Consider the following 14,675-nt stretch of genomic DNA (forward strand, 5'->3'; position numbering starts at 1 on the left):
AGCGTGAAGAGGCCAACTCTACATGAAACAAAGTACAAAAGGAAAACAAGGAGAATGAATTCTACATGTGAGAAAGAGGAAAAGGAAAAGAAAAAAAAAAAGAAAAAAAAAAAAGCCTGAAACCCCACCAGTGTCATTTCTATCTGACAGCCTGCAGTCTACTCAAGTGTGAGGGTATTTTTGGGACTTTCAAATGTATGCAGTCTCCTTATTGTTATGCTGTATTTCGGATTATACTGCAGTATACAGCTTCATGGTGAGTAAACTGCCAGCTACAGCCTGCAGTCAATTGAATATCAGATAACAGAAGTGTGTTCATCGTTTTACCAAGATATGCCGTGTGGAGTGAACCCAGTATATATGAAAGGGGTCCCAGACCAAACACACCAGATTTCAAACATCACAGTGTTTTAGTTGAATTAATCCAAAAAATGAATCAGGGTGCAAGGTGTTTTTATTTTCACCGCACCATTATAAACATTCAATGATTCAAAAGTCAAAGGTAAATATATACACAATATACACAAATTCAATGCGCCCACAGGAAAAAGGGGAGAGTGCAGGGGAAGCAATACACATTTTTTGATAGTTAAACATCACTAGTCAAAGTTTCTCATGTGCGTGAGTCTACAAATCACAATCACAACAGTCATAGATCCCCATACGAGGGGTCAAATGCAGTGTACAAACATCAGAATGAATTTCAGATAGAAGCTCCTAATCAGCTGTATACATCAGGCTATCCTTAGGAGTTCAGGTTAGTAGAGAAAAAAGTCAGGTTAGTAGAGAAAAAAGTCTACGTTTCGACCCAGAAAATGTAGGACAGTAGATCCTTACTACGCGGGTCTTCGTCAGGACGTGAAGGGAGGGTGGGGAGGAAGGGTGGGGCTGTTTCCTGATGAGGAATCAAATGGCGGCCTGAGAGAACGTGGTCCTTGCCATTGCTGTAGCGTATTTGTAGAGGTTGCTGACCGTATCTCTGCATTGAAGCATGGTTGGACTCGATGGTTCAATATTTTGTAAATCTCTCCACCTTCGTGGCGGGGTATTATTTGTATTCTGGTCCAAATCGTGAGATTATCACTTCGACATATCCGAAAGGATTATGAGGGTTGGGGAGCGTGCGAGCCAGCGTCTTCCCCGTCAGCTGAAAAACAAGTGAACCGGCAGCGCAAGGGAACAATAAGTGAAGCACGAGAGCAGTTGAGCTTCCAATGGCAAGGGGGGACCCGGGGAGAGCCGTGCGCGAGCCGGTCTCTCCCCGGGTAGGTTCGCTCGTGTCAATGGCCACGACAGGTGGGGTCCTGATTAGAGAGGGCAGGTGGGGTAATTAGGGTCAGCGCAGGGCAGGGGATCATTGCGCACTAGGGAGGCGGGCCGCGAGGTTCGTTTTTGTGCGTGCCCCTTGTTGTTCTTCCTACCTGATGGCGAACTCCGAGGAGGTGCGGAGGGCGGTACGGGTCCTTTGCCAGGCGGGGCGCGAAGATTTGTTGTCACCTGGAGTCCCTGGCGCGGCCTGGGTGGGGCTTGCCCGCCCCGTTCGTAAGGCGGCTGGGGGAGTTGCGAGGGCCGTGTCTGCCTGCCTTTCCCCTCCGGCCGAGAGCGAGGACGACGGCGAGCTGGCGATGCCTGAGGCGGAGCCTTCCGGTGAGGCGGGTCACGCGGAGCAGCTGCCATCCCCCTCCGGTGTGTCGGGCCCCCTGCAGCAGGTATGTCCTTCCCCTCGTGGGGCTGCTGGTTTGTGTGGGGTGTCCGGCGGGGGGCGGGGACGCTCCGGGGGGAGGCCCCTGACCAAGGGGAGTGGCTTTTTCAGTGGCAAGGCCTTTAAGCCTGCCTCGAAGGTTAGAGGCAGGCGGGGGCGGAGTTTGATGCCCAGGGGCTCGTCATGCGAGCCCTGTGTGCGGTCTTCTTCTGTTCCTGCTCCCACTGCAGTGGGGGACTTCTCCATACCTGGTTTGGGCCCCTTCTTAGTGTTAAATGGGCAGCGCTATTTTCTGTCACCTGCCCCCTGTGATGCCACTGGGTTTCCTGAGATTTCTGCTGTGTTCCCTGATCCGGTTGAGGATTTGGTGGGGCAGGTGGCCTGTTTGCCCAAGGTTTCTTCGACCTTTACCCAGGATTGTCCGGTTGACTGTGCGGTGTCCACTCCCCATGCTGTTGACGTGCGTAGGGTTGCGCAGGGGCCTCAAAGGGGGGATGTTGGTTCCCCTTTGCTTCCTGTTGTTTTTTCCCAGCCCTCCGGGGGTGTGCCTCTCGTTGGGGACGCCTCAGCTGCCCCCAATAACCCCCCCCTGTGTCTTTCCCCGAGCCTAGGGGGGCGCCCCTTGCTTTTGCTGATCGGCGGCGTGGGCCTATGGGCGGCGGCCGTGGGGTGTGGTTGGGCGCTGGTGGGGATTTGGCGGTGGCTCCTCTGGGTGCGGATGGAGGGTTAGGCGTTTCGGTGACGGCGCGGTCCGGTCTGAGCGGCCGTAGGTGTAAGACTACTACTACAGCATGTCCTCCTGTTTCAGTAACAAGTGGTTTGCGGACTGCCCCAACGGCGGTTTCTGGGGAGGAGAGAGCGGAAGGGGTTTCTGGAGCGGATTCCTCTTTTCAGCGGCAGGGCGCAGTGCGCAGTGCTGGTATCCAATGGGAGTCTTATGATGGAGGTGTGGGAGATGGGGAGATTCCGGGTGGAAGTGGAGATTATGTTGAGGATGATGTCTTACATTTGGATATTGATGATGATGACTGGGAGGAGGGAGAAGTACGTGATGGGGTGGTTGGTAATGTTGCACCGGTTTGGACCGGGGGTGTGGGGCAATCCCATGTTGTCAGTGTTTTGCAGGAGTCTGGTGCGGACCACGCAACATTGAGAGTTCCGTCTTCAACGAAGCCACACCAAGGGGATCCTGCAGTGTTTCGGCAGAAGTTGGCGCAGTTGCCTAAAGGTAAGGAAGGGTGGTGGTCTGTGTGGCGTCCAGGGGAGAGTCTCCCCGTTAAACGTACTCGTTCAATTGGTGTTGGGGATGGGGATGTTGGTGAGCAAGTTGCTCTTTTGAAGCTGTCTGAGCGGCATGCTGCTGTGAATGCTAAGTCACGAGGGGATGCTAACGCCGCTTCAACGAGTTTGTTGATGTTTTTAAGTTACTCCATCGGGATATTCAGGCAAAGGAGGGGTCTAAGGAGGAGGAGTTGGAGTTGGCTCGGCGGCCGCGGGTCCCCAAGTCCATTGAAAACTGGACGTCTGCCTTTTTTATATATGCTAGTGTTTACTGCCAGCGTCATTCGGATAAGGCTGTGGCCATGTTGAAATATGTAGACGTCATCAGGAAAGCTTACAGCTATTTTGGGGGTTTTGCCTGGCTGTCGTAGGACGAAGAGTTCCGTGCTAGGATGAGTTTGTTTCCTGAGCGGTCCTGGGGGGAGGTCGATACTGAACTATGGTTACAGTGGATGTCTTCGGCCCATCCGCCCGCCAAGACTCACACAGCAAGCGGGTTACCGGTGACATATTGGCCCTTTCCATCTCGCCCCGCTCAGTCTGGGGCAGGGGTCATGGGCAGGGGACAGACAGCTTTCTCGGGAACTTGTTGGCATTACAACCGAGGCCTGTGTACCAGACCGTTGTGTAGATACAAGCATGAATATGCGCAGTGTGGTGGTAGGCACCCCCTCACACAATGTTTCCCGGGACACCATGGCGGAGATACAGGGAGGGGTCCTTGGGGCAGAGGCCAGTCTTCTCATTTTGGCGCAAAGGGCTCCTACTCCTATTAATGTTGAGTTGTTGGATCGCTGGTTGCAGGATTACCCGGATGTTGACGCGGCGACCCGCTTGTCCTGGGGTTTCAAGGTGGGTTTTCGGATTGGGTACCAGGGCCCCCGGAGCGGGAGGTGGTCGGATAATTTGAAATCTGCTAAAGAAATCCCCTATGTTGTCCAGATAAAGTTAAATGCTGAAGTGGCTGCGGGCAGAGTGGCTGGCCCCTTTTCGCGCTGTCCTTTGCCTGATCTGATTGCGTCCCTTTTGGGGGTTGTCCCCAAGAAAGCGGTTGGTGAATTCTGGCTTATTCATCATTTGTCTTGGCCTGAGGGTTCTTCCATAAATGACTTCATTGCTCCAGAAGATTCTTGTGTTTCTTACGCTTCTGTGGATGATGCCTTGGGGTTGGTGCGAACTGCGGGCTGGGGTGCACTGCTTGCCAAATGCGACATACAGTCGGCTTTTCACCTTTTACCAATCCATCCATCTGATTTTGGCCTTTTGGGGATGCATTTCCAAGGGAAGTACTACGTGGATAAGGTTTTGCCTATGGGTTGTGCGGTGTCCTGCGTATTGTTTGAGACATTTAGTACCTTCTTGCAGTGGCGTTTTTCCTTCATCAGTGGCCAGGGGCTGGTCTGCCATTACCTGGACAATTTCCTGTTCATTGGGGCGCGGGATTCCGGTCAGTGTCAGCTGGCGTTGCAGACTTTTCAGGCAATGGCTGGGGAGTTGGGCGTGCCGTTGGCTGCTGACAAGACGGAAGGTCGCAGCACCACTTTGACTTTTCTGGGAATGGAGATCGATACCTTGGCAATGGTGGCGAGATTGCCCGCTGCAAAAGTGCACGAAATTTCTGCCTTTTTGTCTTCGGTGGTGGAGGAGCGAAAGCTGGAGCTCCGGAAAGTGCAGAAACTATTGGGGTACTTGAATTTTGCGTGCCGTGTGGTTCGAGCGGGCAGGACATTTTGTAGGAGGTTGGGCATGTCCTTGTCTGGGGCCTCTCTTCCTCACCATAGGGTGCGCATTACAGCGGCCATCAGGGCGGATCTGAGTCTCTGGTTGTCTTTCCTGCGGGACTTTAATGGCGTGTCCTTATTTTTTACGGACGAGGACATGGTTTGGCAAGTACAACTCTACACGGATGCTTCTGGTGCCCATGGATTTGGTATCTTCTGGGAAGGGCGGTGGTGCGCTGCGAGCTGGCCGGCTCATTGGCGGAGTCAGGGCCGTAGTATCGCCTTCTTGGAATTGTTTCCCCTGCTAGTGGCACTTTGCATCTGGGGTGCTGAATTCAAGGACAGGTCTGTTTTATTCCACGTGGACAATCTGGCTGTGGTTCAGCTGATTAATAGACAGAAGGCGAGGGATCTGCGGGTTCTTAAATTGCTGCGTGTTTTCATGCTGTAGTGTTTGCAGTTGAATATTGTTTTCAAAGCACGGCATATCCCAGGGGCCACTAATTGTATAGCGGACGCTTTATCTCGATTTCAGTGGTCGGAATTCCGCAGATTGGCTCCTGGGGCAGATCCCAAGCAGACACCGATTCCACAGTACGTATGGGCCTGGGGGGAGTGAGAATCGCTCAGTTGGTAGAGCATTCAATAGCTGCTTCTACTCGTCGGAGTTACTTACAAGCATGGAGAGAGTTTTTGCAGTTTGGTGAGGGTTTTGCTGTGCCGTATGGGGGGCTGTCTGAGGAACAGTTTTTGTTACGTTTTGTGTTGCATCTTGTTGGCAAAGGTCTGCCCCACACGACCATCTCCGGCAAATTGGCGGGGGGTTCTTTTTATGGTCTGCTGCAGTGGGGAAGGGATCCAGTGGGGGGGGTTTGGTCAGGAAGGTGTTGAAGGGTCTGGGTCGGCTGCAGTCTGTTTCCTGGTTTTTGCGCCGGCCGGTCACTTTTGACCTGCTTCAGCAACTGTTGTTTCATTTACGGAGTTGCTGTTATGATGATTTTGAGTATTCCAAATTTAGATTGTGTTTTTTGTGGATGTTTTTCGGGGCCTTTCGGGCCTCTGAGCTTCTGGGCTTGCGCACCAGGGTGGGCTTGACCATTGAGGAAGTGGTTCTTGAACCAGATAGGTTGCGCATCTGGTTGCGGGCTTCCAAAACGGCCAGGACGCCGGCCCCCGAAGTACCGACGGAGAGGTAAGAGGGATTCTCCCTCCGTTTTCTTTCTCCACGTCGCTACATCGATGTAATGGAGAATACTTGCTCTCATATTGAACCCCGGCCCCGCCATTGCCGGGAACGATTTGTCTTTTGGAAGGATACTCCTTCCACTTGTTTTTAGCTATTGAGTTCTTGAAGTGTTTCGTTCATGTACTGTGCATATTGTGTGTTGATATGTGTTTCACATGTCTTTGTAGAGCGGTGCTTCATCTTCCCCTGAGCCGCTGCCAGGTGGGGTGAGGCCAGTCTACCTTACAGATCGAGGTAAGGACTGGGAAACTTTTTGATGATGAAATTTCTGACTGAATGTTTCTATATCGGGCCATATGTGCTTTAAATGCCCGTTTTTCCTCAATTTGAAAATGACTTAATGTTAGATCCACAGTCGTGGACTTTGTTACCAGCCCAGATACTAAACGATAGTTACACCCAACCTATTTTTCTCCCACAGGGATTAACCCAGACTGTAAGGGCACCCGGACCTTTCAGGTGACAATGTTCACTTTTCTGTTCTCCCGGTGCTTTCTTTCACTTTATTAAATTCACTTGGTGCAGTAGTTTTAATTTTATTGTTGGTCCTGATGAACGCAATGACACAAAAGTCGCTTATTTGCAGAAACTAGTTGACCATTTCTCACCCCAGGCCGTCCACATAACTTGACAGCCTTGGGTCATATCGATTTTTAACATTGGTATGTCAGGCACACACCGAATAAATTCTTATTAAGTGCCTTTGTTCAAACCAATTTTAATGCACTCTCAGTTTGGTTTCTTCACCCTTTCACTCTTTTCTACACTGCACACCCCAGTCCCGTGTTTGTGTCCACTCATTAACATCGAGTGGCATACCTCACTGTCTTTGCCACCATCCACTTAGGAACCCCCTTACCACCGGGTTGACCTTTGTGTGTGGCACCGATTTTCTCAGACGGGTGGTACGGATAAAATCCCAAATGTTGAAGGGCGGATCCGTATGGTGACTGATGGGTATTTCTCGCATCCTGCTGAGAATTTCTGTGGTATATCACTGTGGTCTTATGGTTGTGGTTAACCTGTTGTTAATTTTGGGCACTTTATTTTGAGACCCTCTGTTACTTCTGTTGTTGATGGATGGCTTCCAAAACGGACCAGTTGGGTAGGGGTAAGTGGGTTTTCTTAGGTAGGAGTGGTGTTGTGGCCTGTTGCCCGGTGTGTGAGTGGGCAGTGTTGTTTGAAGTCTTGGGTTTTTTCGTCTGGTGTGATTTTTTTGTCACGCTGATGGCAGTCCCCTTACAGTTGCCCAGTTATTGGCTGTGTTACGGAAGGTCTTGTTAACTTTGGGATTGGATCCTTCGCAGTTTGGTACTCATTGCTTTCGGATTGGGGCGGCGACTGAGGCTGTCCGGTTGGGATGGGACTGGTCTCAGATCCAGAGGATTGGGCGGTGGAGGTGTTGCGAGAAATATGTGAGTAAGTAGCACATCTTTGCTTCATTAACATTTCTTTTTCTCCTAGGTCCCTGGCTCCGGCTGGCTGGCTTAAAACGGAGAGTGTGGATTATTGGACACTCCTTCGTGAAATGGGCCGCAGTGGCTGCCGAAGGACAACTTTGTGGGCGATCTTTGGGGCTCAACAGTTTAACACACAAGGTTGTTTGGCATAGTATTGGAGAAATGCGCTGGGGGGGTTGCTTCCGTTGCTGGCTACTCTTTGTCTTAAGGGTGGGGCCGCCTGACCTGCTAGTCCTTCATCTGGGCGAGAACGACTTGGTCTCTTTATCTGGTTTAGCTTTGATTAAGACTAATCAAATGGATCTGTAGGTACTCAGAGACGCATGGGCGAACACCATGGTAATCTGGACAGAATTCGTACCTCGACTTCACTGGACTGGTGCAAGGAATGATTCTGCAATGGAGAACGCACGGAAGAAGGTGAACCGTTCTATGAGACTGTTTTGTAAGGATTTATGTATTTATGCTTTGGCTCACCCTCAATTGCAGGTTTCGGAATGGCACCTATTTCGTGAGGATGGTGTCCACCTTTCTCGCATGGGTCAATCCTTTTATCTTTTAGAGTTACGTGATTTAATTGCCAAAGTTCTTGATGTTCAATTGTGGTGCTCTCAGTGTTCAGTTTAACTGTTTTGGTGGGGCAGGAAAACTCTAAAGGTTTTCCTGGGTGGCGGGCAGCCTGGAGCGGGTTGGTCCATCCTCAAAAGGCAATTGTAGGAAAGGAAGGGGTATACATAAGAGTTAGGGGCTTCTGGTTTGGTTAGGGTTAACTTGGTGGGGGGGTTATCAGTTGGTAGGAATGATCTGTTAGGCTGAGAGCAGTTTGAATTAATAATTAATTAAATAAATAAACAAGTTGTTTGATGTGTTCACAACGGTCTTAATAAAGTGGCCTTTCTTGCTGACTAAGAAGTTGTGGACAGTGACTTTCTTGCGCGAGGGGGGACCCGGGGAGAGCCGTGCGCGAGCCGGTCTCTCCCCGGGTAGGTTCGCACGTGTCAATGGCCACGACAGGTGGGGTCCTGATTAGAGAGGGCAGGTGGGGTAATTAGGGTCAGCGCAGGGCAGGTGGATCATTGCGCACTAGGGAGGCGGGCCATGAGGTTCGTTTTTGGCCCACCCACCCTCCCCCTTTTTCGTTAGGTCTTTTTGTTTTTCCAGTACTTTTCGTGCTGGTTTAGTTGTTTTTTCTTTTGCCACTTTAAGACAGGTTTTTTTTCTTTGTAGGCGGATTTTTAGTTGGGGGTGGGCAGCCTGGAGCGGGTTGGTCCATCCTCAAAAGGCAGTTGTAGGAAAGGAAGGGGTATACATAAGAGTTAGGGGCTTCTGGTTTGGTTAGGGTTAACTTGGTGGAGGGTTTATCAGTTGGTAGGAATGATCTGTTAGGCTGAGAGCAGTTTGAATTAATAATTAATTAAATAAATAAACAAGTTGTTTGATGTGTTCGCACCTGTCTTAATAAAGTGGCCTTTCTTGCTGACTAAGAAGGTGTGGACAGTGACTTTCTTGCGCGAGGGGGGACCCGGGGAGAGCCGTGCGCCAGCCGGTCTCTCCCCGGGTAGGTTTGCACGTGTCAATGGCCACGACAGGTGGGGTCCTGATTAGAGAGGGCAGGTGGGGTAATTAGGGTCAGCGCAGGGCAGGTGGATCATTGCGCACTAGGGAGGCGGGCCGTGAGGTTCGTTTTTGTCCCACCCACCCTCCCCCTTTTTCGTTAGGTCTTTTTGTATTTCCAGTACTTTTCGTGCTGGTTTAGTTGTTTTTTCTTTTGCCACTTTAAGACAGGTTGTTTTTTCTTTGTAGGCGGATTTTTAGTTGGGGGTGGGCAGCCTGGAGCGGGTTGGTCCATCCTCAAAAGGCAGTTGTAGGAAAGGAAGGGGTATACATAAGAGTTAGGGGCTTCTGGTTTGGTTAGGGTTAACTTGGTGGAGGGTTTATCAGTTGGTAGGAATGATCTGTTAGGCTGAGAGCAGTTTGAATTAATAATTAATTAAATAAATAAACAAGTTGTTTGATGTGTTCACACCTGTCTTAATAAAGTGGCCTTTCTTGCTGACTAAGAAGTTGCTGGAGCCGAGTGCGTAATTTCACCCTTACCACATAAATCATGTTATGCCGTTAGAAGAGCAAGTAATTTATGGCATTTGAATGGCCTGCGAGGCTGCCGTCTTTAGAAATTCCAGGAGTGTGTAAAGTCCGAGCTTTAGTGTAGTTCTACGCTCTGTCATGTACCAAATTTTGGCTGCGTGTGCTTGTTATGGGAAGACTAGAACGGTGACCTAGCGGGGGAGTGTCAGCAGACTCATTATCATGACGCAGCGCGTCTAGGGCAATCACGGTCTTGCGCGCAGGACCTTTTAGTTGGATAAGTTGCAATCATTGAGCCGGCGCATCAAGTCCTTCAATGGCTGAGTGAGGATACCAGGAAGTGCACCTATATTGACAACTGAAGCTAAGCTATGGAGCCGCATTGAGTACCAGGCACCACATTGGGGGTAAGATGCCAGTTTAGTTAACGAGACAACAAGACATTAGAGTGGATTATGAGATTTTGCTGCTGCAATGTTGGATTTAAAGGCAGTTTTGAAAAAAAATTCAGTGTTCTGGATTGATAAGTGCAGTTAAGGTGCAGACTTTATTCTGGAGACAAAATCTGTGTCTAAGGGGAAGCAACAGGTGTATATAACACGTGCAGATACCTGCAAACATGAGGGGAATTTACCAGAATAAGTGTGTATTTACAGTTTTTCAGTGAACATTCTGCATTCCCTGCACCTGGGAGGAACATTCTGTATGCCCCACACCTGGAAGGAATGGGTGCGGTATCGCTCACCGGTATACTGAACATTTGTTTGTCATGTTGAGTTTTAGTAAAGTTGTCAGTAATATTTAATAGGGTGTGCATGAGATGTAATGCAGAATGGTAGTTATATATGGTAATTACATGGTATACACGGATGTGCAGTATTGTGCAAAGTTATGCAAAAGGAGCAATGTTATATTGATGCCATGTTGGCAATCCAGAAATGTGTTTGTTGTGGAAATTCTGTTTTGCAAGAGTAGCACTGAATATATAATGTCTATGGTCCTGCACGTTTTGCGGGAGAGGTTGTGTGTGGTTAGTGTCCCCTGACCTACGAGTGCAGTGTAAGGTGATAAGGTAGTTAGGGTCATGTTTCGCAGCACCCTTAGTTGCATGGGGTTTTGGTGAGTGAGAGTAGTATTCCCTGGTTCTTTGGTCATCAATTTTACGTAGTATCCTGTTAGAATGAGCGAGGGTTGAGATCTACTTTCTGCCTTTAGCTGAAGTGAGCTTTTTGTTATGCGGGATTGTTGTTTGCCTGCCGTTGTGATCCATGAGTAGGGGTTGAGAGACATCCTTCACTTTGTTTCCTTTACTCACAAGATGCCCTAGTTTGGGGTGCGTATGGGTTGAGCAACACACTTTTCTTTGCTTTTCTTTGGTCACAAGATGCCCTAGGATTTGATGAGTGTGGGTTGAGAGACACCCTTTGCTTTGCCTTCTCTTGTGTTCACAAGATTCCCTAGGGTGGGACGAGTGTCGGTTCTAAGAGACCCATCTTCTGAGTTTTTGTAGTGTCCTATGTAAAGATGAGCGAGGATTCTGAGGTACCCTAAGCCTACTGTTGCAGTGTGCGATTGAGGGTTATAAGATACCCCTTGTGTATCAGTGATAGATTATGTAGTTTCCTGTTGCAAGGATGAGCTTGGGTTGTGAAATACCCTATGCCTACTGTATTTGTGTGTGTGGTTGAAAGAGACACTTTATGTGTTCACAAGAGACTAATAAAGGCCAGTTATTATCCTGAGTCGTCAGCTGCCAACAATGGTCAGTCACCTTATAGCGCAGGAGGATGGGCAATTTGGGTAAACACCCTTGACAATAGAGCATTGCACTCTGCAGTTGAACGTTTGAGCAACAGCTGCAGCACCTCCAGTGAATAGATTTCATGTAAACTGCAGGAAAAGTGCAAGGTAGACAGGCAAAAGACCAATAGAAAAGAGTGGAAGTTTTCAGAGTCCATTGACCACTTATGTCCACACTATACATTACATATATTTAATATGCTATAAATCTCGGTTCTTTACCTCAACAACACAATCTCTACCTCAGGATTCTCTAACGTCAATCGTGGAGGGCCAGTTCCATGCCAGAATTTTAGCCTATCCCCATTTAGAAAAATGTATTATCTTAAAATGTGGCATGGATCCGGCCCTCCTGGACCGATTTTGGAGAACCCTGCTCTACCTCATCAACAAAATCTTATTATCCCATTAATATTTCATGAGCTACTAATGAAAAGAACTCAGGACAATCATATCAATCATGTTAAACATCTTAATAAAAATATATTGCTTTAGAATTCAGAAAATAAAACTTTCTATATATTGCCATTTGACAATATATTTTGATTAAGTCACACTTGCATAAGCAACACCTTATAACACCAATAGTGTGATTCAGTCCTAGAGGATTTTCTTCATAATAATGTGGTGACATAAAATACAACCATTTTAATCAGTACTCTCCAAGAAGACCAGTGAGGCTCCGACAGAAGTAAAAGTATATAGAGAGAAATATGGATGGGCTTTGCTAGATTGCACTTGGGCCATTACTAGGTAAAACATTCAGCTTCATTTACTTCAAAGCCTTGCAGAGCTTGATGCCTGGATGAGAACCAATATCCATATGTTTCATGTAACAACACTCTTTGGGGTTCAGGTCCTCTTTGGTTGTAGCTCAAACATAAAGCTACAGTAATTCTGTATAACAAGCAAAATATATTTTTATTAACATGAGCGGTCTTAATATTTCTAGCTAATTGTTTAAGCTTCAGGCTAATTTCATGTGAACTGGGAAAAACAGTTTTGGATTTTCTTTTTATATGAGCAACACATTGCCAATAAACAGGCTCAAATTTGAAGAGAACAAAGCATTTTCCATGTATATTGCAAGTATTAAACATACTTTTGAGAAGAACACACTATTTTAGAGGAAAACTGCACCAAATTGCAAGGGGATGGAACTTCTTAGATGATCAGGGTTCTGCAACCTTTCTAAGAGCTCTCTCCAGATAGCTGAAAGCAATCCAAGAATTAATGACAGAACACTACGTTTCTGACTGATGGACAAAGCAATGGATAAGAACAATAATAATGAAAAGAAACAATTTTGTCTGATGATTATAATTGGAAACCATGACCTTGCACAAGGGTAGATGCATTTGAATATGCATATTCAGACAAAAATAAAACAGGTCATCCCTTAAATCCCATATTAATTTAGTTTCAAATTCTCACCTTTTGCTCCCAATGTATTCCTAAGTTGGTTTTAACAATACAACCTTAATCACATCCAAAATTAATGATTAACGTCATTAAATTTAAATTTTCAATTGATATTTGCTTTTGAATCAGTCATTTTATTCAAATGTTCAATCTGTGCAATGGGAAAGTAGCAATCTTAGTTATAGTCAAACAATGTGCAGTTCTGATTCAACCCAAATTGTACTTATGTACAGCTCAATTTGTTTTTAAATACTTATCCTCAGATGCTTTTTTCACAAAAGATTTTTCTAAGAGACAAGAAATCTAGTGGCATTTTCTGCCTGTAACTCTTACATGGCAAAAAGTGCTAATTTTCATCTATTTAAAAAAAAAATAGGTGAACGTTTTTGATTAAACCTTATTGTTGGTGCTATTGACTTTTTTTACTCAACCTTACTGATGGTGCTACTGAAGAGAGACAGACTATCCCTTCATAGATGAATAGTTGCAATACAAATGGAGCTTATATAAAATAACAGAGTGCGCTACTTTCTATGCCTTCTGTCACTATGAAGCTGTCAGGGATGTGCTTAATCTCAGATCTCTAGTTCCAATTACAACACATTTTTTAACACAAGCCAAACGTTCACACCAGAGAAACTGGATTTATGTGCAGTTATCTCAAAGGTTGTTACAAGTCTAAAGGCATAATTAGTTTTATTGCATCTACTACGCTAATTCGTCACATCCTAGGAGGTGGAAGGAAATAGAAGAAAGCAATTGATACAAAAAAGGGAGATAATCAATTGGTAAGAATACAAAACAACGAAAATCAATTCAACAAAGAAAGTAGAACGAGTTGGTAGGTTTTGACCTTTTGTAGATGTAGCCTATTAGGAAATATTAGCAATTCTTGAGACAGGTGTCAGAGTTGGTCACTGAGGTGTGGGCCTACTTGCAGATACACTAGGTTGAGTATAGAAAAGCCTGCAAGAGACTTGCTGTAAAACAAAACATATTTTCATTTATTTCCCACCTTCTCTAACATAAACCCATTTAGGGTTTACCATTATAACCTTGTTAATGCGTCATGGGAAGTGATAGCACTTGGTGCATACATAGTCACCAGAAGCAGCACTTTAAGCACTGACAGCTTTCAGAAGCATTACCTGGAAGTGGTGGTCTCTAGGGTGGAGATCCTGAAAAAGAAGGACTCATTTCTGTTAATTACCCCAGCCCATGCTAAGGATCAACCTCAAAGTCGATGATAAAGTCCTCTTCAAAATACAGAACACAGCAAAGCATAGCTTAGTCACGAAGAAAAATAATTTAGAGAAGAATATTGAAAGGTGTAGCTGTCTTACTCTTTCAGAAAGTGCTGAACCTCCTCTTTCGTGAGGAAGACCTTGGTTCCTTGAGTTACTGTGTCCACCAAGCTAATTTCTTGCATGCAGTCACTAAGTTGAACACATTCTGCCCTGCAAGAGAGTAGAGAGAGATGAGCAAGATTTTGGTCAACATCTACTTTAAAGATTATTTGTGCAGGCAAGAAGGGGAGGGAGTGGTCAGACTTATGTGCCCCATTAGTAAAGAACTGAATAAAGATTCTAGCATTGGAATTTCAGGCCCCTTTGACATTTGGCTAAAGATCCTAGGGTCAGAATGTTGTATTCCTTTTATGTGTGGATTGATATTACAGATTTAAAAATTGTGTTCCATGTTAAGTTTGGAAAATTCTAAATAATCAGAATTTCGTTTTCTTTTCTTGCATAGATAACACCCCTAGGACAGATAGGATTTGGTTGCTACTTCATATATAGAGAATGTTTCCATGATCATAATTGTGAACCTTTTATTTGCAGATAAAATTGTTATTATTGGAGAGAGATCTCAGTAGGTAGAGAGATACGCGTAAGAAGTTTCAAATGTCATGTGAGATGACCATTTTTTATTGCTAACCCACTGAGAGCTCCTTC

The 14,675-nt window shown here is 46.4% G+C and overlaps 1 protein-coding gene across 2 annotated transcripts in view; it reads right to left on the reverse strand.

Moving 5' to 3' along the window:
- The window catches only part of TEPSIN (TEPSIN adaptor related protein complex 4 accessory protein), a 241,174-nt gene that overhangs the window by 44,886 nt on the left and 181,613 nt on the right, over positions 1-14,675 (reverse strand). For both annotated transcript variants that reach the window (XM_078654181.1, XM_078654180.1), the window contains one exon: positions 14,064-14,177. In XM_078654181.1, the coding sequence (XP_078510307.1) occupies positions 14,064-14,177 (114 nt within the window). The remainder of the gene's footprint in view (positions 1-14,063; positions 14,178-14,675) is intronic.

Source organism: Lissotriton helveticus, chromosome 7 (genome assembly GCF_964261635.1).
Source record: "Lissotriton helveticus chromosome 7, aLisHel1.1, whole genome shotgun sequence".
NCBI lineage: Eukaryota > Metazoa > Chordata > Amphibia > Caudata > Salamandridae > Lissotriton > Lissotriton helveticus.